Source organism: Poecilia mexicana, unplaced genomic scaffold (assembly GCF_051168715.1).
Source record: "Poecilia mexicana isolate PSO_F unplaced genomic scaffold, ASM5116871v1 scaffold_15, whole genome shotgun sequence".
NCBI classification, from domain to species: domain Eukaryota; kingdom Metazoa; phylum Chordata; class Actinopteri; order Cyprinodontiformes; family Poeciliidae; genus Poecilia; species Poecilia mexicana.
The window spans coordinates 21941801-21965952 of record NW_028263384.1 but is presented as its reverse complement, the minus strand read 5'-3'; the positions used below and the strand labels follow the sequence as shown (position 1 = coordinate 21965952).

The window sequence follows — 24152 nt, the reverse complement described above, 5'->3', positions numbered from 1 at the left end:
AAAATTACATTTCTAATCAACCTGAACCAGAACTTTGTCATCACCATCTGACAAAAATAAATATACAATTATTTTTTAAAATACCCTATTAGTGATATTTTTACTCATTTTTACAGGCAAAAGCTTCTCAAGAAACAAAATAATTATTTAAAACAAAAATACAGCAAAAAGTCCATCTGACGGAGTTGACAGTGCATGACGGAGTTGACACAGAACTGAAGGTGGTGACAAACTAGTGAGTAAAATGAACAACTTGGTACATGTGAAGTAATGCAATTTATGTAAAATACATTAAAATGAATTAATTGCACATTTAAGTGAGATTTGACAACAATATCACTGAAAGAATCACAAAAACTCTGATGGAGTTGCCGAAATACCAAACTACCTCAGTTTATATGATGTTATTCTGAAGCTTGTCAGGTCCATAAAATATTGTCAATATACCAAAATTAAGCTTTTATTTCACAAAATTTCATCAAACTTTTGTAAATTGTCAGTTATGGTGTTGAGACATCATGGTTGTGACAAGCAACTTAGGAATAAAACAGAAGAAAAAACTAAAGAATAACTTAAGCTAACCAGAGCTAACTAGCCCTCTTAGCAAAGGAAGAGAAAGGAAGAGGTCATGGGGTCCTCAGAAGTTTTGGTGCCCCCCAATAATGCCTGATTTTTTTTTTTTTACATTCTTTTCATTTCTGACGGTGTTGACAAAAACTAGGGACAAATTTCAACGGAGTTGGAAAATATATAAAAATTATTTTTAATTCAATTTATTGATACTTTTATAATTATTTATATGACTACTTATACTTAATTGTCATAATATATAATTTTAGTATTTATTTAATTGTTTTAAACTATTATAATGTGTTGAGTTCTGCTCCTGGACAAGGGATTTTAAAGTTCATAGTTATTCTAATTCTAATTCTGATTCCATTTCTGGGCTGTATAATATTGATCTAAATAGTGCGTACTCCAGAATTTCTGATATTACTAATAAACTAAAATAATCCTTTTCTGGGTTAAATAGGGAGTACGCCACCGTTTCTAACAACCTAAAACAAAAAAGAGGAAAGAACACATTAGGGCAAGTGGCAACACTCAGACAAAACAAAGGGCAAAACAAAGATATGAGTGAAGGCGGTGATGTCACAGGGCCATGAAACCATGTTACTGAGCCTCCTGGCAAAGTCAGAAAAAGGTGTTGTTTATTCAGCAATGTCCTTAGGAGCGTTCAGCTTCAATACAGGAGGGGGTGAGGAGGGAAGAGCGTTATGTTTACATATCTTCAAGGAGATTAGAAATATGCAGCCCTTCCAAGGCCACACGGGGAAAGCCAATTCAGAAACATAATGTCTTAGGACGGGAAGATTATAAACTTCAATCTTCCCTAAAGTTTCTCTGATACATCTCAGTTCCCAATTATCCAAATTAGTTTGGTCGTTCCACTGAGCTGAAACTAGCAACTTCTCCAAGATTGAGAAGTTGGAGACTCTAAAACTCCAGTTAGTGAGTTTTAGAGTCCACGTCTCTGTCCACACCAACAGTCTGAGTGTTCACTAGTTTGCCTAAGTCCGTCACAAATTTGTCGATAAGCCAGGAATCCACAAGCTCCAAACATCAGAAATCCTGTTGTTATGAATAAGGACAGAGGACAAAAAGCATCCGCCTTCATCGAGAGCAAGAGAGAAAAAAAAAAAAACAAGCTACAAAGTACTGACATCACTCTTAAAACCTAAACAGTCTCACTGTGTTCCTGTCCTGCTTTCATAATCTGTGCTGTTTGTCTCCTAATTGCTAAGTATTTTACAAGAACAGATTGAAGCCAGAAACTTATCCATGATGCTTTTCCAACTGAACAAATATAAAATTGTGTCTGCAAGAGGACTAAGAAAAATACAAACTAATCCTACAGCGTACGCAAATTCATTATACAATACCTCAAAGAAATTCATAAGCAAAATGATGATGGGCAGATAAAGCAGAGTGTAATTAATCAGCACCACAACCTGAATGGCTGCTATTCGTCGTTTTTCATTAGCTGGGACACTGAGAGCTCCAGAGAGAGCTTTGATAGTCCCAACCAGGAAGAAGATGAACAAGGGAACGGGCAGGAGGAGAAAAACTATGTAAATGTTACCACCAGCAAACACAGAAGTAAGTAGTAGAGCAAGAAGAGGAAGCATCTAGACCCCAATGCAGACCACCGCATATGTTTTTATGTTTCTCCTGAATCTGTACCACAGTAGCTTGGTAATGACCAGATACCTGTAATAACAGATGGAGATGTTTAACCTTTAACCCTATTCAGTCACTGCCCGCTGTAGAGAGTACAAGCACGTGACATATTTAAAAGGCTTACGTAACAACACTGACAGCATGCAGAGAGAAACGCGGAGTGGGGGATGAGCAGTGGAACACAGAAGAGGAGGCGGGTCAGCTGTTTTCAGCCAAGAAAAACACATGGGGCGCAGGTAAATCTGCTCTCTCTGCAGTCCAAAATAACTTTTTGTTATTTTCCCTGCAGCTAAGGTTGCAGCAAGGCTGTGATCTGCCACTTCTCCAGGCAGAAACTGTTTTGATAAGTGGCACAACTGATTTGTGTGCAGACCTATTGGAAATCCCAATTTGTAGATAGTTGTAAGAAAAAACACACATGAAACATTTTGATATTGGAAGGAATTTGTGGTGGAAACATTGAGACATTTTTTATTTGTAAAAAAAAACACGAGACTTTGTGATGTTGGAGAGAAGCTGTGGTGGAGTCATTGTGCCACATTTTCTAAATAGTTGTATAAAACACCTGGGAAATTGCACACAATTTAGTGTAAAACATGTATTTAAATTTGTTTTTTGCAACAATTTACACGTTTTTAAAATGTACACTATAAATCATCATTATAGGTTAGAAAAATGATTTGTTAATAGTGTAATTCTGTAAAGACAATATGTCTGGTGGTTTAGCTCTGATTGGGTTTGAATATTGCAATACTTTCCTATAACAAAATAGACCTGCAGAAAGAAATCACTAATAAAATATCTTACATATGCACAGTTGTATGCTTTATATAGAGATTTTCCTTAACTGTGATTGTATATCTCACAATTTTGTAATTTATCATTGTTTATTAAACTCTGAAAGCTGCATGGCTTTGTTATTATTCTGTCCTAGAATCCGATTAGATGTCCCCTTTTTTTTTTTTTGAGCACCTGCCCCTTTAGTGGTCTCTGTCCTCAAGTCTCCTCACTTGAACTTAACTGTCCGCCCTCCACCGCAGCCCTCATCATCCATCTCCAACGAACCCTCCATCTGAACCACCCATCGGAACCTGGATCTCGTCAAAGACCCTACAAGAGACCTTGCTCCGGTGACCACTGTACTTTTCCCCTGGTGGAGAAAACGCTTATCATCCATTCTTCTCTGAAGCTCCTTTGTCCGACCTTTCTCACTGCTTCCCAGAGTATTGACGACCCCGGCTCTTACCCAGGATTAAAAACCACAGCATCTCTGCTTTTTGCGGATGAGGCTTCATCGGGACGTGATCTGCAGCTCTCGCTGGAGAGGTTCGCGGCCGAGTGTGAAGTGGCCAGGATGAGGCTCAGTGCCTCCAAATCCGAGGCCATGGTCTTGAGCTGGAAATGGGTAGAGTGCCTTCTCCAGGTCGGGGGGGTCGTCCTGCCTCAAGTGGAGGATCTGGGGATCTTGTTCACAAATGAGGGAAGAAGAGAGCGGGAGATCGACAGGTGGATTGGGGTAGCGTCTGCTGTAAAGCGGGCGCTGTACTGGTCCGTCGTGGTGAAGAGAGAGCTGAGTCAAAAAGCGAAGCTCTCGATTGTAGAAATACCAGGGCCTCAGAGAGGAACTGGAGAAGGCCTGGAAGGTGAAGACCACAGTGGTGCCTGTGGTCATCGGGGCCCTCGGGGCAGTCACCCCCAAACTGGAGCAGTGGCTCAAACAGATCCCAGGAACAACATCAGACATCTCAGTCCAGAAATGTGCAGTTCTAGGCACAGCCAAGATACTGGAGGAGAACCTGAAGCTCCCAGGCCTCTGGTAGAGGACCCGAGCTCAGAGGATGAAAGAGACCACCCACTGAGGGTGAGAGGGGAATTTATATATATATATATATATATATATATATATATATATATATATATATATATATATATATATACACCTATGAGACGTATAATATTCTGTAGCTCGTGACCTTCTGGTCTAAAAATGTTAAATGTCTGTTTCTGCTCACATCACCAACTAAATTAAATTTTTAACAATTGGAAATATAACTTTAAGAGCAGGCCAGTAATCCCAAACACACAAATAAAAACTGGGGTCAGAATGAATAAACTAGGATTAGGCTGACCAGAAGAGCGGTTAAGAATCGAAACAAAATTATGTCCCATGTGTCACAAACAGAACGGTTAGGATAAAAACTAGTGGAAGACAAATAACCAAATATTGGAACAGAATGGACTTGCATGTGTATCTGAGTCCGTTTGAGCAATTGTTGCCTTGTTAGAAAGGAATGGAGGGAACAGAGGATCAAATCCTCTGCATCATTTCTGTCTGTTTATCGCAAATGTGATGGGAAATTTCCTTACCTCTGGTTCTCACCCAATGATCAAGTCACCCTGCACTCTACACAGACAAGCACTGAATGGATGGATAAAACAAATGCAGTTAACACATTACATCAACATTCTAATCAGGACATTTTGATCTTTATGGACCACAGAAAGAGACTGGAAGCTGCTTTATGAAAAAAAATTTTTGACTTTCTGAAGCAGCATTGGGCCAGACGTTTATCAGAAATGATGTTGTTGGATTGAATTAGACTGTAACATAACATCCAAGCATTTTATTACTGTAGAAAATAAATGGAATTTCCGTAACTCAATAAATATAAATGTCACATAATTTTTACAGTAACAAGATATATAAAATACAGGGATTTATTGTGAAAACCTTTCTAGTTATACATTCTTAGAAATATACTGTAATATTGTCAGATGTCAATTACCCTACATGGACAGCACTAAATACAAATTGCTGATATTTACAATGTGAAACAGCTAACTAGACTGTTTCATATTCTAACCTAACCCTAACAGAACCAATACCAATAAAGCCAATAAAGGAAAGAAGAAAAGAAAATTCATGTTTATTTCAACCTACTGTATGTATTAACCTAAGCCTAGTGTGCAGTGTATCCCAAACCCTCTTGTGTAAAGCCTAATTCTATTGTGGTTACTTTAAACCCAATTGTGTGACGTGTTCCCCAATGTTTATCTGAAGTCAAGTTGACAGACCAGTCTGGGGAATGTCAGTGTGGTGGTGAGTTGGAACTTGGAGGGCGTGGTGGAGCGTGCACCTACGTCCAGGGGGTCAATGACTCCTTGGACGTCTCAGTTCCCTCACCTAACCCTAACATTTTTTAGTAGATATTTAGTCAACAAATTGTTAATGAAACATTTTTGAGAAACCAATTATTTAAATCCATTCTCTGTTGTTGATACTCCCCAGAAGCAGCAGATCATAGTGGACACTCCGCATCAAAACAGGCAGCAGAACAAAAACTGTCTCCATATTTGTAGCCATCCTGTTTTCATGATCTGTGCTGCTCGTCTCCTAATTGTCAGATATTTTACAACACAGTGAAGCCAGACACTTATCCAGGAGGCTTTTCCGAATTAATACATACAAAATTGTGTCAGCAAGAGGAATAAGACAACCACCAGCAAAACCCACAGCATAGGGAATACAGGACAATTTCCATTTCAATGCTTCAATATCATACAGCAGCAAAAAGATGATGGGCAAACAAAGCAGAGTGTAAATAAGCAGCACCACAACCTGAATGGCTGCTATTCGCCGTTTTTCATCTGCTGGGACATTGAGAGCTCCAGAGAGAGCTTTGATAGTCCCAACCAGGAAGAAGATGAACAAGGGAAAAGGCAGGAGGAGAAAAACTATGAAGAAGATGACACCCATTTCATACTCCTTAATCACATTTCCAAGTATTGGATGAAGAAGAGGAAGTATCCAGACCCCAATGCAGACCACCACATATGTCTTGATGTTTCTCCTGAATCTGTACCACAGCGGCTTGGCAACAACCAGATACCTGTAATAACAGATGGAGATGTTTAGTGTTATTAAGAACAGACTGATGTGATTATATGAGACAGTAGAGGAGTAAAAATGGAAACACACCTTTCACAGGAGATGCACATCATGAATCCAACACTGACAATTATACCAAAATATACAATTTCCATGTATGTGAAAGCTTTATCAAGTTTGGTTAAATCTATTGGGATTCTGATGCCGAGCTGAATGAGATCAGAAATGAGGAGGTTGATGACATAAACTGGAGCATCTTGACCCTTTTTCACCTGAGAGAAAAGCAAGAGAAAAAATATATTGACATAAAAATATTCTTTACATGTAGGATGTTGCCTGTTCCACAAATTTTAGTAATTTCTAAGGACAAGACAGACTTCAACCTGAGACAATAGAGAACCACTGATTAAGTCGCAGACTGATAGTCAGATATCTCATTCATTATAAATTAATAGGTTAAAATTATGCTGTTCTCACCTGAAAAACAATTGCAATCATCACTATGAAAATTAGAGGAAGTCCAATGCCAATGGTGATCCAATTCATCCAGTTTAATATGTTTGCAGCCAAAGGATCTAATGTAATATTACCCATTTTACAGTGGGACTCGTCACTGAGATTGGATCCGTTTCCCCGTGATGTATCGTTGAAGTTCAACTCTACCATCCTTCAGTGTTGAACCAGAAATATGATGACAGGAGTAACTGTAAACAGAAATGATAGTAAATGTGCAAATCATGTGTAATTGTTGCTTAAGCATAAGCAGTAAATCCTAACATTTACTATCGAATCTGACATCAAAATATACTGGTAAAAATGGACAAATGTATCCATCATAGAGTCCTTATATGTCTATATTCACCTCTCCAATCTGAGAAAGCCTTTCTGCATTTTACAGTGGAAGCTGCAAGTCGATGGCTTGATGCAATCTGCTGGACTTCCTTAGGATGCTTTCACACTGCAGCCTGAAGTGACCCAACTCCGATTTTTTTGACGTAATGCGACCTGTATTCGATCTTTTCATGGCAGTGTGAACAGCACAGATCAGATTCTTTTACGAATGTGACCCATATCCAATACGTATCCGATTCAAATGCGACCTAACGTCCAGGTCCCATTCATCCGAACTGAACGTCACTGATACTCAACAAATCTCACTATTCTGCGTCCTGATAAGCGCAAGTGGGAAGAAAAACAACAACCATGACGGATTATATGAGGATTAAGTTGTTAATATGCTGCTCCGGCCGGATAGCAACTTCAAATATGGAGAAGGTCCTCGCTGCAGCAAACAGAAAGGGGCGGGGACGGACCACTGTCAGTCCCATACCTTATTTGGAGATGGGACTATTGCACTCCGGAAGTGAGGGGGGCGCTATTTTCCTAATTGCTAGTATAAATACCTTAAAGAAGCGGGGTTGAGATGTCGATTGAAAGAAGTTTGAGAGGTTATTCCATTGTTCCACGTGTTCGGCACACGAGCCAAAATGGAAAAGGCACAAAGTCAGCAAAAGGTATTTTTACCTTCTTAAAACTTTTTTCACATGGTAAATCAATACGCTTTTCTAGATGACGTTGAACATATAATAAACAGCCGTAAACTATTGAAATTCGTAATTCATAGAGTGTAAGGTTAAATTTAGCATGTAGTGTAAAGGAAGAAATTTTTAAATAAGTTAACTTTGGAAAAAGTCTGGCTCTCTCTTCCTCTGGATCCCAGGTCCTCTCGGCAGGACTCGTGTAGCCACAAGGAAAACAACAATGCGTGTTGACATCACAGAATTACAGAGTTTAATCCAATATAAGACAATGTATAAACTTACACCAGAAACTGCAGAACAACAGAGACATACATTCATTTACCTGACAGACTTGGAAAAGAAAGAAAGAAAAGCAAAGATGTACAAAGACATCTTTGGAGAGTTGCAAGAGCAAATCTGATTTGTTACTTCTGTGTAGAAAGTTTTATCCTCTTGTATTTAATTTATTCAAATAAGGCGTACCTTTGCTCCTCCAACCAGGAGCTATCTCTGACCCTCTCTCAAGCCAGAAACCCCTGCCGTGTTTACGGCCTTTCACAGATGATTGTGAAAAGCTACAACTTCCACTGTATTGTTTTCCCACTGACAAAAGGCAGTTCAAACGATCCTAGCAAACCATCTGCTGGAACTACAGGTAAATTAAAGGTCAAAAAGTCAGAATATATTACTAAATGCAAAACCACAATTAGGCCATTTGAATCAAGACATGTTAATTTTTAAAACTAGCTTATTTTAAATTTATTTTCTCAACAGTAGCACAGCTAATTATTTCCCTGCAGGGCACCATTACATAAAAATAGAAAAGTAGATAAAATGTATAATTGAGAAGTGTATTTTATGCTCAAACTTTGTTTTTTTATTTTCTTTAACAGATCCACGTTTCTATTTGCAACCTTCGGAACGGAGAGAAGATTCTTCCGTATTGCATGAATGATAGATATTGCTGTCCCCTTTGCTCATACAGTGCCGAGTCGTTCAAGGGGTAGTGAACCATATAACAAGAACTGCTGCGGTTCAACATAACGGTATGTAAAACTACACTTACACTATAATTTATTTATTTATATATTTATTTATTTACATTCTTAACAGTTTTCTAGTGTGGGTTTTTTATCGTTAAAAAAACCACTAGAAAAAGGTTAATCTTTTTTGAAATATGTTTTTGTACACCAACGTTTCTGGAAAGTCTTAATACTTTTTATAAACTAAAAGCTGCCATCATAGGTGGGTCTAGTACCCTCTACTTCAATATATTTTCAGTAGTAAATAACTGCAAAAAACACTAGTAAGAGTAACAGTATTTAGTGAAATGTCTACTATTAATGTAATATTACTCATTTATTTCTGCAGACATGAAATTAAAATAGACAGTAATCAAATGTAAAAGATTACCCTCAAGTATATTATAAAAATGACAAAAATGAAAGAATACAAAACTACAGATTGTGGGAGATAAAACGTTTCCAAAAGCTTTGTGCTTTTAGACTCGTTACAAACTCAGAGCTGCTAGTTTGAGCAGCAGAAAGTCTCTGATTCATAAGACTTTAGTTTCTCTGGGAGATGTTGATGTACCAAATATATCCAAATTTTCAGCATGCATAGAATTAAATGTAATATTCTTTACCTTAAAGATTAATCATTAATCTTGAGCGACTTCTTCAGAGCTTCATCAGAAGTTTGTTCTCTGCATCCCAAAGTCTGACCATATCAGTAGCAGACATTCAAATGTTTGATAATCAGAGATATTATCTGGACACACCTGCTTAGGGTTTGTCCCAAACAGACATTGATTCCTAAATGGTTAAGTAGCACGACTCTCTTGATCCTCCTTCATTAAATGCATTTTTTATTTGATGATCAAATCAAAACTGAGCATCATGTTAAATGTAGCCCACCTTGTAAATGTCAGGGTTACTGTAGAATAAGGAGCTAATGACAAAATGCACACATACAGAAGTTCAATGGATTCTGTAGCTTTGATGTGAACATATTTTGATCTCTAGTTACATATTCAAACAACAGTATTATGTTCACCAATGGTTATTTATAGATTTTTGAAAACTCTGTTGTCCTCTGAAGTTGATTGGCTGATTGTTCTTTAAATTGAGATCTAGAAATGTTCTGTAGGATAATAAATTTAACTTCCAATTAGATAGACTGCAGTTTGTTTCTAAGATCAAATATGATCAGATGTGAAATGTGAATGATGTGAGACTATTGCAAAGAATTGTTATCCCCATTTAATTTTGTCTTTCATTCCTAAATGATACATATAATCACAGTTAAACTTTGAAGGTTTGCAGCATTACTCCAGTATATTGTAGATGTCAGAAAATACTGAAATAATTCTATCTATATCCTTCTTTACATTTTCATTTGCATGATTCATTTCATTACATTAGAATAACACATGTATTTTGAGGAACACAGAACAAAAGTTGCTGCAGGCAGAACTCCATAATATCAGAACTCCATGTCATGCAAACTGCTGCAGCTTGGTGGAGCTTCAGGCATTTGCTTTACATTAAAGTCTATCATGTAAATCATATCAGCTAAAACAATGAACAGTCTGTGCATAAAAATTCCCCAAAGTCGATTATATCTGCTTCCACATTTCTTTAAGACAGGACTTGTAAACAAATACAGAAGAGTACATGAAGCCCAAACAAATACTTAAACCAGAGAAACATGGATGCCATAAAACTGGAAGCTTCTCTAATAAAAAGACATGAAAACTCAGAGTTTTAGTCATGATTGATGGAAACGTCACTGACCAGAGCGCCGTTTAGAGACCAGGACAGGAAGCTCTGAGCACAAAGCAAATACTCTGAGAAGACTTACTGAGGTCTGTGGGACTTAGAACAGGTGGTATGTTGAAATCCAACCCTTACTGTAGTTTATTTAAATTCTTTATTTGTATCTTATATTATGTTTTTGTGTGAGTTTTGTCTGTTATTGTGCAATAGCCAGCCCCATCTAACCCTCACTTCTCATCGACTGACTATTGACCAGCTCTCCAGTTAAAGGGTCTGGAAAGTCTCTAGTTCCTGGGGCTTTTACTCCATGGACAGTCTAGTAAAAATAAATTCAGTTTAACCTGGTGGTGGGACAACTCGTCTAATCTCTAACTGCCTTCAATCCAAAAGTTATCACCCTTTTCAATTATTAGAACAATTAACCCAGTAGCTCATGATTATGTAGTTCCAATAATCACTCTTGTTAACGGCAGCTCTTGTTACAGATTAGATCATCTTTAGTGGCTCGGCTCGAAGCCCAAGGTGATTATTTACTCATCGCCAAAGAAACTTATGGAACCACCATTTTCCTAGAACCATGTGCATAGACTTTACAATAATCAGAAGAACCATTAATAATTCCGGGCTCAGAATTAATTTCAATGTCCACAATGGTCAACAAAGTTTTATATATATTTTTTACTAGTAGCTTTAGCAGGGTTAAACGATAGCAACTTATTTCAAACAATTTACCGATTGCAATCAAATACTTTTTAAATGTCAGATTAATACCTCATTATCTATCCCTTTCTTATCCTATCACTAGATTTTCTAAGAGGCTTTAGGAGGCAGTCGGACTCATACTCAGCAGATGTAATGTCCCTTTACAACAGAAATTTCTTCGTTCTTCGTCAGGATCCAGCCTTGTTGAGACAAAAATCCCCCTAAAATGGAACAAAGAAGATCCAGTCCTTTATCCTTTAGACTCTTTGATCTTAGTCAATCAGTGACCTTTGTCCATTCACTAAGTCCATTGCAGCAGAATTGGGGTCTTTGGGGCAGAGAGCAGGGCAGCGGTTGAATCAGGAATCCTGGAACTGTGGGTACACTTAGTTTTTGGTTTCAGAACAAGTGGTATGTTGAAATTCAACCCTTACTGTAGTTTATTTAAATTCTTTATTTTCCTCTTACATTATAATTTTGTGTTTGTTTGCTCTTATTGTCTGTTAATTTGCTGCTGTTGTACAGAAATGTCCCCATTGTTAGATAATTTTTTTTTTATTTCTATTCTATCAATTAACTGAGTCAAGAATACATCTCTGACTCAGTTTTTCTCTGAGTAAAAAATATGAAAAACTCTCCACAATGGATGGTAGATAACATGATCTGCCATGGCAACGCAAGGAAATCAGAAGACAAAGTGTAATTTCTCGCTAATGAAATTAGAAATTTTTCAGTGATTCACATCAGGAGTTGTTTGCTCCCCTTGTTTGGTTTAGACCAAACGTTGACTTCATCTCTTCCTCTTAGTGCCATTTGTTTTCACATTACTCTTTTTTGGAAAAGGACTATAATTTCTAAATGACGTCCTAAGGGTGACGATCATTGCTGCCATGGACAGAAATGACCGAACACACACCTGAAAAGACTAACTTTGGAAATCCTGCACCCAGTGTTTCTATTGTGCTGTCTTTGCAATGACTGCAATACCATTTTCAATATCAAAACAATTCATTCAATGCAGAATTTGAAAAGTGATATTTCTAATTTGAAACATCAGTAAAAGTTGCAGCAAACTGAATGAGACTAGATGTGCTGCATGCTCTGACCCACAGCATCCTGGAAGAAGCATGAAAATGGCAGATCAGGTGCAATTTCAGCACCATCAGAACATGCAGCAGCGCTAGTAACACTGAATGCATTCAGGTGTCATGTTCTTAATTAAATGCCTTCATGAGACCAGAGGAAAATGTTTAAAAGGTTTATTATAAATGAAATGAATTTGTGGATGTTTGTGATTGTCTGTTGGAAGGACTGAAGGGACCAGCAGAGTCCTCTGAAGTCAAACGGTCAAGTTTATTAGATGGACACATAGTACAATCTGCTTAAGGAAAATTACATGCAGTGCTGTAGGAATTACATAATGTTATAATTTCCAAATTCATGCTGAGAAAAATTCATCAATTAGGTTAAGGAACAAGTAGAGAATTAGGAACTCCTTCAGCCTCCTGTTGTGGGTCAGAAACCATTTCCTGATGATGATGGAGCGATGAAAACTGGATAATGATTCTTCTGCCTCTTCCTCTGTTTTGTCTCCTAATTTCACCTCAGACTCTCTCCTCTTCCTCTTCTTCTTTCTTCCTGTACATTTTGTCAAGTGTGATTAAATTCATCTATACATATTAAATATGTTGGTCAATGTTCCTGTGTTTATGGGTCTAAAGCAACTATAAGCAGATGTGTTTTTAGTCTTGATTTAAAGGAACTCAGTGTTTCAGGTGTTTTACAGTTTTCTGGAAGTTTATTCCAGATTTGTGGTGCATAGATGCTGCAGATTTCCTAACCACTTCTCCTAACTACAAAACATCATGTATCATCCCAATTAAGGGATAATCTGTCATTTGCTACAATGAACCAGAAGAAAATCTTTGGGAACCACTGACTTGGTGCATGCTCTCATATTTCATTCTCTTACTTATTTTAGCAGTGAATTTAAGCTCATCTGTCCACATGAGGGTCATGGACAGAGCAAGGCCACTTTGTCTCAATGTTGCTCAAGATGCCATCAGCATCAAACATCATCTGTGTGTCATTCAAGGCATGGCTCCGTTTGGAGCGGTGCAGGATACTGAGAGCCAGCAGTCTGCACAGGTAGCAGACATCAGACCCAGAGAAATGTTAACGCTCACACAGGTAAAGCCAACAGACCTGCTCAAAACGCTCTTTACTGTCTGACAAGGTCAGATGGAATGGAGCTTCAGCTCTCTTGGTAGAGGCACAATGTATGTTTATAATCTAAATAAATAAGCTTTAAATATTGTGTGATTCAAACTTTGCATACATTTAATTAAATGTCAAACTAAATATGTTTAAGTTGTGAACATTTTAAGTTCAGTGGGTGATTTGTCATTAAATTTTAAAATTCTTGAATACAATGTGATCCTTCATTTGGCAACACATGCAATAGTCTATTAAATGTTTTTCAGATATTATAACTTAAACAGTCTCAGTATTTGTAGTAGTTCTGCTTTCATAATCTGTGCTGCTCATTTCCAGATTGTGAGATATTTTGCAAGAACAGATTGAAGCCAGAAACTTATCCATGATGCTTTTCCGTATGAACAAATACAAAGTTGTGTCTGCAAGAGGACTAAGAAAAATACAAACAACAGACACAGCAAAGAGAATATAGAAGAATTGAGCACCTAATTCAGTAAAGAGACTCAGAATCAAAATGATGATAGGCAGATAAAGCAGAGTGTAATTAATCAGCACCACAACCTGAATGGCTGCTATTCGTCGTTTTTCATTAGCTGGGACACTGAGAGCTCCAGAGAGAGCTTTGATAGTCCCAACCAGGAAGAAGATGAACAAGGGAAAAGGCAGGAGGAGAAAAACTATGAAGAAGATGACAGCCATCCCACCACTTAGAGACAGAAAAGCAAATAACGCAAAAACACCAGGAAGTATCCAGACCACAATGCAGACCACCACATATGTCTTGATGTTTCTCCTGAATCTGTACCACAGTGGCTTGGCAATGACCAGATACCTGTAATAACAGATGGAGATGTTTAGTGTTTGAAGATTGTGAAGAACAGAAGACAGGTAAACATTTAAACATACCTTTCAAAAGAGACACACATCATGAATCCAACACTAACAAATAGACCATAACGTGATGGACCAGGCGATAAATTCATATAGATTAGGCCTAAATAGATCTATCACAGTCCTGGAGCAGAGCTGAATGAGATCAGAGATGAGAAGGTTGATGATGTAGATCGGAGCACCTTGGTCCTTTTTCACCTATGAGAATCACAGCAGAGAAAAAATATTAATAACACTATGATATTATTGACATGTAGGATGTTCCCTATTCCACATATTCCAGTCATTTCAGGGGACAAGACAGACTTAGAGAGAATCACAGTTTAAATAACAGGTTGACAGTCAAATAGCTCATCCATTATGAATAATTAGGTAACACTGTACTAACCTGGGAAAAAACTGCAATCATCACTACCAGGACTAAAGGAAGTCCAATGCCAAGGGTGATCCAATTTATCCACATTAGGACGTAGCTGAAATCCGTCTGGTTATAAGAGCTGTTCATGTTCATGTCGCTGTAATTAAAATTGTTTTCCCAAGACATGTTGAAGTTCAATTCTTCCATCCTTCAGGGTTGAACCAGGAATTTGATGACAGGATGACAGAATTTGATGTATCTGTAAACAGAAATGATGATGAATATATAGATCATTGCTGTTTAAGTGTAACTAGTAAATCCTAACATTTACCATCCGACCTGAGAAAGCCAAACATTCAGTTTTTACAGATCTACTTCAGCCATGTTTCAGTCCAGGTCCTCTTCTGAACAAACATTTTATTGAGACATTTTCAACTGTGATACTGCAGTTTCTATATTTATTTCAACTCATTAGAATAATTTATTTATGGCATGAACAGTGATGCAACAGGCTTGTAGGTAAAGGTTATATTTTTAACCGGGAACCTCTGCAGTAAACGCACACACTGACATTTTCATTTCTAATTTATTATTGTTGTAATTCCACTGTGCCATTAGTAGGATACATTTTTGATTATGTTCAAAGTTCTTTTAAGCCACATCACCCTTTTAAAATGTCAATGATTTGAACTGACATATCTATGGAAACATCTTGTGTCAGAATGTCTTTCCTTTCTCAGTAATTAAATATCACATTTGGTATCAGTGAGGTCTTTGAAAAGATAGGACATGAAACTTTGATATTTATTGAGCTGAATACTGAATGGAAATAATTAAAAAACTTAATACAGGAAGGATGTTTTATACCAATAGGGTAATCCTTGTTAAATTAAAGAATGAAAACTAAACAGTGAAAAGATACAAAATACCATATAATCCATTAACATGAAAGGAACAAGGTGAATATTTTATCTCTGTAGAGTTTTACATTTGTGGCACACACACTGTATGGCCACAGGTATTCTCTCACCTGCCTTGTCTCACATCTCATTCCTAATCCAGAGGGTTCAATATGATGCTGGTCCACGATGTCCACAAGGTTTAGGGGTGTTTATGGGGATTTTTGATCATTCTTCCATTTGTGAGGTCACACACTAATGCTGGACGAGAAAGCCTGACTCTCAGTCTCCACTCTAATTCATCCCAAAGGTGTTCTATCAGGTTGAGGTCATTATTCTGTGAAGACCAGTCAAGTTCATCCACTCCAGACTCTCCATCCATGTCTTTACAGACCTTGCTTTGTCCTCACAGTCATGTTGGAAGTGGAAGAGGCCAGCTCCAAACTTTTCCCAAAAAGTTGAGAGCCTGAAATTGTCCAAAATGTCTTGGGATGCTGACGCATTGAGAGTTCCTTTCACTGGAACTAATAGGTCAAATCCAGCTCCTGAAAAACAAGCCCACATCATAATACCCCCTCCACCAACCTTTACACTTGCAATGCAGTCTGACAAGTGTCGTTGTCCTGGCAACCACCAGACCCAGAGTCATCCAGAGAACGTGCCTCCACTGCTCTAGAGTCCGGTGGTGCATCATTACATCCGAGGCTTTGCAGTTGGTGAGGTATGGTTTGGATGCAGTTGGTCACCATGGAAACCCTTTCCATGAAGCTCTCTGCATGCTAATCTGAAGGCCACATGAACTTTGGAGGTCTGTAGAAAGTTGGCCACCTCTTCGCTCCATGTGCTGCAGCATCCGCTGACCTGCTCCATCGGTTTACGTGGCTTCATGGTTGATTTGCTGTATTCTACATGTTCTTAGAATACAGCTGACAGTTGACTGTGGAATGTTTATCAGGGAGGAAATTTCACTGCTGCATTGGTCTCAGCCTCTGCGCTGTCGCTGCTGGACCTCTGAAGTTCACCCTGATGCATGTTTGTTTTCACTCAAACTAGACACAAGCTCACCTGTATGGACATTTATATCAAGTCCCTGTGAGGATTCTTGGGAGAATTCATCAAGGTAGGAGCCCAGCTTATAATCCAGGTGGTTGCTCTGCTTGCACAGATCAGAGTGAACCACAAATGTTCACATTGAGCTGCTCAACGTTCACAGGTTCACGTTTACAGGTCCGCATTGAGCGTGCGGTGAGAATGACATTTTGCAAACAGAGCATTATGTGCAGCGTCTGCGTTTAGTCTCAACATGTTGACTCTGTGTAAGTGATAAAGTTTGAGTTCCCAGTCAGCCTGTGTGGTAGTGGACCGGTGGGTCAGCCCAGGAGGAGCTTTCACACTTAACCCGTAGTCATGCAGCACACTATTTTATTTTTATTTTGCTTTATTTTTAAAGTAATAAAGTAAAATAAAATAAGGCATCAAACCTCACAATATGAAATACTTTGTCTACAGTCAGGCAGAGTTGTTGCGGCGCAGGATCAGAAGGACTTATCCACATAAAGCTTGGGTAAGAAAAACAGTCTCTGTGGCGCAGATTAGAAACTCGACACCAAATGTGGAGTTGAACCTGCGACAGCCACATAGAGGACTAAAGGCTCCTAATGGGAGTTGAGCTTTAACCTCTGCACCACCACAGCATGTACAGGATGCTGTGTCAAGACATCAGAATAGGAACACGGCATTGAACTGGTTTCTAATTCACTTTTTAGAGTATTCTGTTAATCAGGGACAGATCCTGTTCAGACTGTGGTGCAGAGGAAGAGCACAGCTCACAGACCTTATGTGATGCGGTCGTTCTAAATTCAGTTCCACCCTGATGACCTTAGCTGCTCGTCTTCCCTTTCAAATAAAGTTTCCTTCTTTATTTGAAGTAAACTAAATGATTTGAGTAAGACTGACTTAAATATGTCATTTTAACCACCTTATTGATTCAGTTAAACTTTATAAATTGAGTTGGATGATCATAATATGTTGAGTTGGATAAACTTAATTGAATTACTTGTTATCATTTGAAGCAATTCAATTAAGTTGGTTCAACTAATTTCCTTTTACAGTGTAGGTGCATCATATAAGAGGAATCAATCATTAATTATCTAAACATTTTGGTTCTGAATGATAAAATATGCTTTGCATTGAAAAGGTTTGTTAAACGTCAATTGACTAATCAGGGCATTTACCAGACAGCAGAATCATTTCCTGTCTCCTAAACATCCTTATCATCACATCAGCAGCAGAAAAACAAATTTAAATGATAAATATTACTCGAATGATCTAATAAAAGTATAATTTACCTTTTGTTTAGTCAGTTTTCTTGAGCCACAGAGTTGGTTTCCAGAGTCCTGACAATGTTGTCAGCACTCAGTCAGCACTGAAGTGGAAACTGATGCTCTTCTGTTAAATCAATCTTTTTACTTTTCTTTTTTTTTCTGTAGCACTTAGAGCTGTTGGTTAGAGGGAAGTTATTAATCTAAAGCTTTGAAATGGATGTTAGCGGTTAATACACTGGCCTTAATGGCTTAGTAATGGAACAAAGTTCACTGATAAGGAAATCTGATGAATAAACTGTAAACTTACTGTTATCACCCATCATTTCTATCTCCCTTTTTATGATATAATTTTCTATTTTGTGTCAATTCATTTTATATATTCAGAGATCATCTCTTCATTTTATTAAGAGATGCTGATTGATATAACAAAGATGTCTTCAAGTAACACAATTTCTACAAAATATGTTTTGTTTCTAGTTCTCTTGTTTAAGTATTTCTTCCCTGGAATTGTGAAGAAAGTATGTCTGCTTGTTATTTTTTATTTTATTTTTTATTTTAAATAGAGACTTCTGCTAGGAAAATGGCTCTCAGTAAATAAAATAAAGAAATAACATAATTATAATACATAAAAGTCATGTCACCGTTCAACAACCTCCATGCTCCTGCTACCCTGGTACAGTATTTCATATTTGACCTGTTCACAATTGTAACTCATTGTAAAAGCTACATAATTGCCAAGTAGGGATTCATTTAAATTATTTATCTTCACTTTTGTTTTTAATTGCTGCCATGTCTTGATTACATTTTATTTTACTGTAATGAACTTCTGTACCATTAATAATGAGGATTCTCTCTCAGAGGGCTTTTAGATGAGTAAATAGTTAAAAAATAAAATTTTATTGTAATGACAAAAAGATTACATAAACACTGGTGAATTGTATAAATATACTGGAGTCGTAAAAATACAATAACTTTTATTTGAAACCTCTTTTAAGTTATTTTTTTATCAACACATATGGTCAATAGTTTACTGGTAACAGTCTTTCTAGTAATTCATCCTATTTATTGTTGAAATGGCAACAAATCTCTAAAACGTTGGAGTGAAACAGGAAACACTGCAGGTAGTTTTTACAAAGATTCATTAATCCTCAGAATCAGACACAACAAACCCAGATTACTATGAAAGCACTTCTGAATCACCTTACAGATCAAGCAGCGTCAGTACTTGGACCAATCATGTTGTCATTTGCCATGCTGCTCATCTCCTGACCGTTAGACATTTTACAGAAACACAATGAAGCCAGAACTTTGTCCAGAAGGCTTTTTCGAATCAGCAAATACAAAATGGTGTCTGCAAGAGGACTCATGTAAATACAAAGAGTAGCCACAGTAGTAAGAGTCAAACTGTCTTGTACCAGGAACCAAATGATGATGGGCAAGAAAAGTGTTGTGTAAATAAGCAGCACTACAACCAGAATGGCTACAATTCTTCTTTTCTCACCTGCAGGAACGCTGTGAGCTGCAGACAGAGATCTGATGGTTCCAAACAAGAAGAAAAGGAACAAGGGGAAGGGCAGGAGGAAAATAAATGTCAAGATATATGAATATATGTGTATGTATGGCTTGAAATTAATAGCTAGCAATAAAGGAAGAGGAAGAACCCAGACCACAATGCAGACCACAACAGATGCTCTGTTGTTTCTCCTGAATTTGTACCAAACTGCTTTGGCAATGACCAGATACCTGAAATAAAATATCAACTTATTTAGTATTTGGAGGCAGGTGAAGAACAGACATGCTAATGGCATGAGGTAGAAATGTAAAATACAGAGAAACAGAATCACCTTTCCACTGAGATGCACATCATGAATCCCACACTGACTAATATTCCCCATATACAGAAGAAACCAGGGATGGCATCATCCACAGACAAATACATAGGAATTCTGCTGCAGAGCTGAACGAGATCAGAAATGAGAAGGTTGATGATGTAGACTGAAGATCCCTGATCCTTTTTCAGCTGCAGGACAGAAAACAGGAAAAAATCAAACAGGAATGTTCATAACATGTGGGATGTTTCCTGTTCCACAAATGCAGAGGGAGAAATAATGTTTAAAGGGAAAAACAATATGTCAAATAATAATTTCTTTAAATTTAACTCTACTCACCTGCAAAAAGACTGCAGTCATGAGCACCAGAGTCAAAGGAAGTCCGATCCCAATGGTGATCAAATTGATCCAGTCTAAGAATCCACTGTATTCACCAAAGGTCTCATCAGTGTTGTTGCTTCTCTCGCTGTCGTTGAAGATCATGTTGCTGGAGTTGTAACAGTTTTCCTATGATGTCCAGTTGATGTGGAAAACTTTCATTCCTCAGAGTGGAAGCTGATTTGAAGGCAGAGTTACTATAAACATGAACAATGGTGGTTTTATTTCATTTAAACATTGTTCAGTTTAAGTTTTTGCATGTATGTACAAATCTTGAATGGAATATAAAAACGTTCTCTGTGTTCTTCTTGTTTTTCAAGTACTGGCTGTAATTCAGAAAGCTTAGTTTAGGTTGAACAGATTCGATTTGGATGCTTTGGTGTCACAGTAGATGTTATTGTTTCTATGGGTTAGTGTTACAATGAACTGTTAACAGATTGGAAATGTTTTTTAGCTGCATCAACATCAACATCCTGTCTCGGGTTTCTCCATAGAAAGTAAATATTTTCAAAGACACTCACAGTTTGCATAGTTTGTGAAGTAACTCTGTCAGCGGTCTGAGTTTTTCTCTAATAGGTAACCATCTTCAGGTTGTGTCAAGTGCAGGGAATCACCTTCAATCAATATGTTAGACATTTATCTTCAGAATCTGGATTTGCTTTAGTAAAACCAAATGGTCACCATCTGCATGTGCAGCAGATCTGAATGAAAATCCACAGTACTGAACTGTTCTAAGAATTGGAAATCTTCATCACTGTTCATCGTCTCACTAAATGTCCTTCGACTCAAAACAATGCTCACTACAGAAAACACAAAACAATACATTTCAGCCTGTAACAGTTAAACTTTAAAAAGATGAATCATTTGCTCTCTTTGATTTCCATCAAGACAAGAAAACAAACATAACTCTTAAATGTGCAATGTTATTAGCAATAATAATCTTATGAGTGCATAACTTACATTTTGTTTGTCCAAAGCTAGTTAGATTCATGCAGCCAGAGAGATTCTTTAACACACTCTCACATTCATCTATGGGCAGGGAACTACTGTTCTGAGGTCAAATCCTGTTTGTTTCTGTAGCATTAATTGATTTGAAGAAACTGAGCACTCCTAAGGCTGTAGGGTAAATTATCTTGTATTATGTTGGTTTTAGTGCTTTCCCAAGAAGAGACCATTTAGAAGGAAATCTTACAATTAAAGTAACGGCTCCTAGAGTCTAATGGGTTGTGATGATGGAAGACTGAATAAAAACTGCTAAGTGGGTAAAGATAATTGTGGGTTTTTAAAGTAACGTGGAACATTTTGGTCATGTGATGATGCTGACTGATGCAAACTGCACCAAAAATCACAGCCATCATGGATGCACCTCAAACTGAAAATGTTAGCCTGCTGAGATTTTTTTCTTTGATTGTTGAGCAGTGATGGACATTTTATTCCCAACTTGGTGACTCTCCTGAAAGCAGTGCATGACACGTCACACAGAAATGGAGAGTTAGTAAAAGGTGTTAAGACATGCTGACACCATAACAGTCTTTGAAACACTTCAGTTCACCAGTACTTGCCTCGCTTCCCAGTTTGCGTTTCCTTTGGCTATGCAGAACAAAGCAGCCTGATAAATTTGACTGGCAGCCAATTAGAAAGATGAGTTTGACATTTCAATAAATTATTTTAGCTTATATTTTAAAATACCAAACATGTAAAAATAGATCAGATTTTATGGTAAAAATATACAACTAAACATTTATTATTAGATTTTTTTTATTCTTAGTATTTTTTTGCATTTCCTTCTGATCTTCCAACTTTCTGAGGGTCCTCTACCGCCCCCTGGTGGCCAAAACTTGTGAGCTAACCCAAAATAACTCACCGCAGTTCCTCTGTGATGAAGGGCCTGGCGAAATCCAAGCGTGACAAGTTTTGAGAAGACAGATATGAAATCCTGCTTTAGTTAAGGATTTGGTTTTGATCAGTGAAAAAGAGCAAATAGTTCTGATAAAAATCTGAGTGGATATCAAAAAGCTTTTACTCAAAATTTTCAGTAAATTTTATTTGAAAAAGAGATAACTCAGAAACTGCTAGAATTTTCACTTTACTCAAAATAAACAGCTAAAATACAAATGAAGTATCTTCCTTGATTTGTTCATTTTTATATTTCCAGATATAAATTAAAATTGTCTACCTTTGAAAGCTGACTCGGCTCTTCTAGATGATTTCTCTCCTCTGGTGTTTGAAGGTTTGTTCACTGCATTAACAGTCTGCAGAATTTACCACTGGACACAACATGCAGTTTGTTTCCACTGATAATCATTTGCACACTGGTTTCCTATTTGAAAACTAAGCTCACTTCCATGTTCCTGCCTTCACTGTTAGTTTCCACTGAGTTTTGAATGAATGCAGCATCAATGAAAGGTGTGCACATATTAATATTCATAAAAAAATGCAAAAATGTCTGACATCCAAAAGTCACATTGGCAGTTTTCAAATGCATGATTTGGCATTATAACAGATGCTGCTGTTTCTGCTGGGAACCTCAATAAAACAGAAACTGTAAAGTTTTGTTTTTTGGCAGTCAGTCCTGTGAGAATTCAGATTTGATTCTTTTCTTGACAGAACTGACTGCAAAAGAGTGAAAGCATTCATAACCTTCAAACAGCATAAAAAATTATGTTGGACAGACTTATGGACATAAAGCTGCAAACAATTCAATATTCTGATCTGTAACAATCTTCAGGCTGCAGGAGACTAAACTGAGTCATCTTTTGAATTTCACAGATTGTCTTAAGACTTTCCTTCATCTGTCACTTTGCTGCTGTCAGTCCTGATTCTCCCCCATGAGGTGAAGGATATTTCTGTTAACCCCTCCCTGACATACATTCTCATCAGTTCACCCTGAACACAACATACCGAGTTCAGCAACCAGAGCCAAAGGTCATTGAGGGGAAAGCTGCCAACAACAGGCATGGCTGCGTTTGACCTCAGAGCCCCTCAGACTTCCTACCTTACACCAAACTGAGGCCCAGGCAGTTGACTGAATGAAGGAAGTTTTCTTGTCACCAGCACAGACAGATCCATCAGAATTCCTGTTTTGGTAAAACTCATCAGGTTTATGGGCCTGGATCTGATTAGTGTAACTGAGTGACATCAAATTGACCACAGGACCAAATATGCGGTACCAGAAGAGTGTCAGTAGGTGTCGCTGCAGCCAAAGTTTTGAGTTATTATTTTCCTGTGCTGTAGAGCATTTAGGATTCCATGAATTGTGTTCTATAAATAAACTTTAATTGTCTTGTTTTACCAGGTCACAGTTCACCAGGTCCAATATTCGTCTCCCTCTCAGAAGCTTTATGTCTCTGCTTCATGATGCACTGAGGTTTTCCATCACATTGCTCGCTTCATTTGCTCTATTGTGGCATCATGTGGACAAAATGGGTACTACAGGCAAAGTGAAGACGTGATGACTGAAACTTTACAATGAATTTTTAAAAATATTTGTGATGCCAAACATGGTCTGCATTTTGTCTCAATCTGTTTTTATGATACAATGACTGGATCAAAAGAAAACTGGAAACAAATGGAGGAAAAGGGTTTAGTTTAAATGAGCTTGTGTTGCTTTGTAACCTGCCAATTTGACGAGGGACAAAATATTATGATTATTATTAATTTATTTTTCTGGTTAATAATAAAAACTTTAATATGCTCAGTTTCAGGTGTTTCTGTTCTCAGTGATGCTGTCTGTTATATCTCACCCTACATACAGAGAAACACACCAGCAGTTTTATAAAAGTTTGGATCAAACATTTTCTTTCCATCCTACTCCTGCTTGATATTTTATCTTCTATATTTCTACAGCTTAAAACTCTATATTAATAGTTTAGATTTCAATGATTTAGATTTTTCCAAACATTGTAAACAATTTTGACTTCTTCCATGTCAGTGTCCTACTGGGATCCTCTGTAAAACCCTGTGGCACCAAAGGCTACATCAGCACATGACCTATGTGTCCTTATTTCAGGAAAACATTGAAGAAAAAATGTTGACTACTGCAAATTTTTATATTTAAATGTAAATATAAAGTGATATTTGAAAAGGACAACTGAGAGCAAAAGAAAAGTGGGTAAATCAGTGAGCCA

General features: G+C 37.5%; 1 protein-coding gene and 3 pseudogenes across 1 annotated transcript; all 4 read right to left on the bottom strand.

The window, feature by feature from the left end:
* Positions 1–1793: 1793 nt before the first annotated feature.
* Positions 1794–3418, bottom strand: LOC148155353 (uncharacterized; annotated as a pseudogene).
* A 2217-nt stretch (positions 3419–5635) lies between these two features.
* LOC148155352 (G protein-coupled receptor 4-like) lies at positions 5636–6796 on the bottom strand. Its single transcript, XM_088012770.1, has 3 exons — positions 6608–6796; positions 6221–6402; positions 5636–6131 (listed from the first exon to the last, which is right to left on the bottom strand). The coding sequence occupies exons 1-3, from the start codon at positions 6794–6796 to the stop codon at positions 5636–5638; spliced, it is 867 nt and encodes a 288-aa protein (XP_087868896.1).
* A 6826-nt stretch (positions 6797–13622) lies between these two features.
* LOC106903527 (uncharacterized) lies at positions 13623–14802 on the bottom strand (annotated as a pseudogene).
* Positions 14803–19026: 4224 nt separating this feature from the next.
* On the bottom strand, positions 19027–20187 carry LOC106903521 (uncharacterized; annotated as a pseudogene).
* Between the last annotated feature and the right edge of the window lie 3965 nt (positions 20188–24152).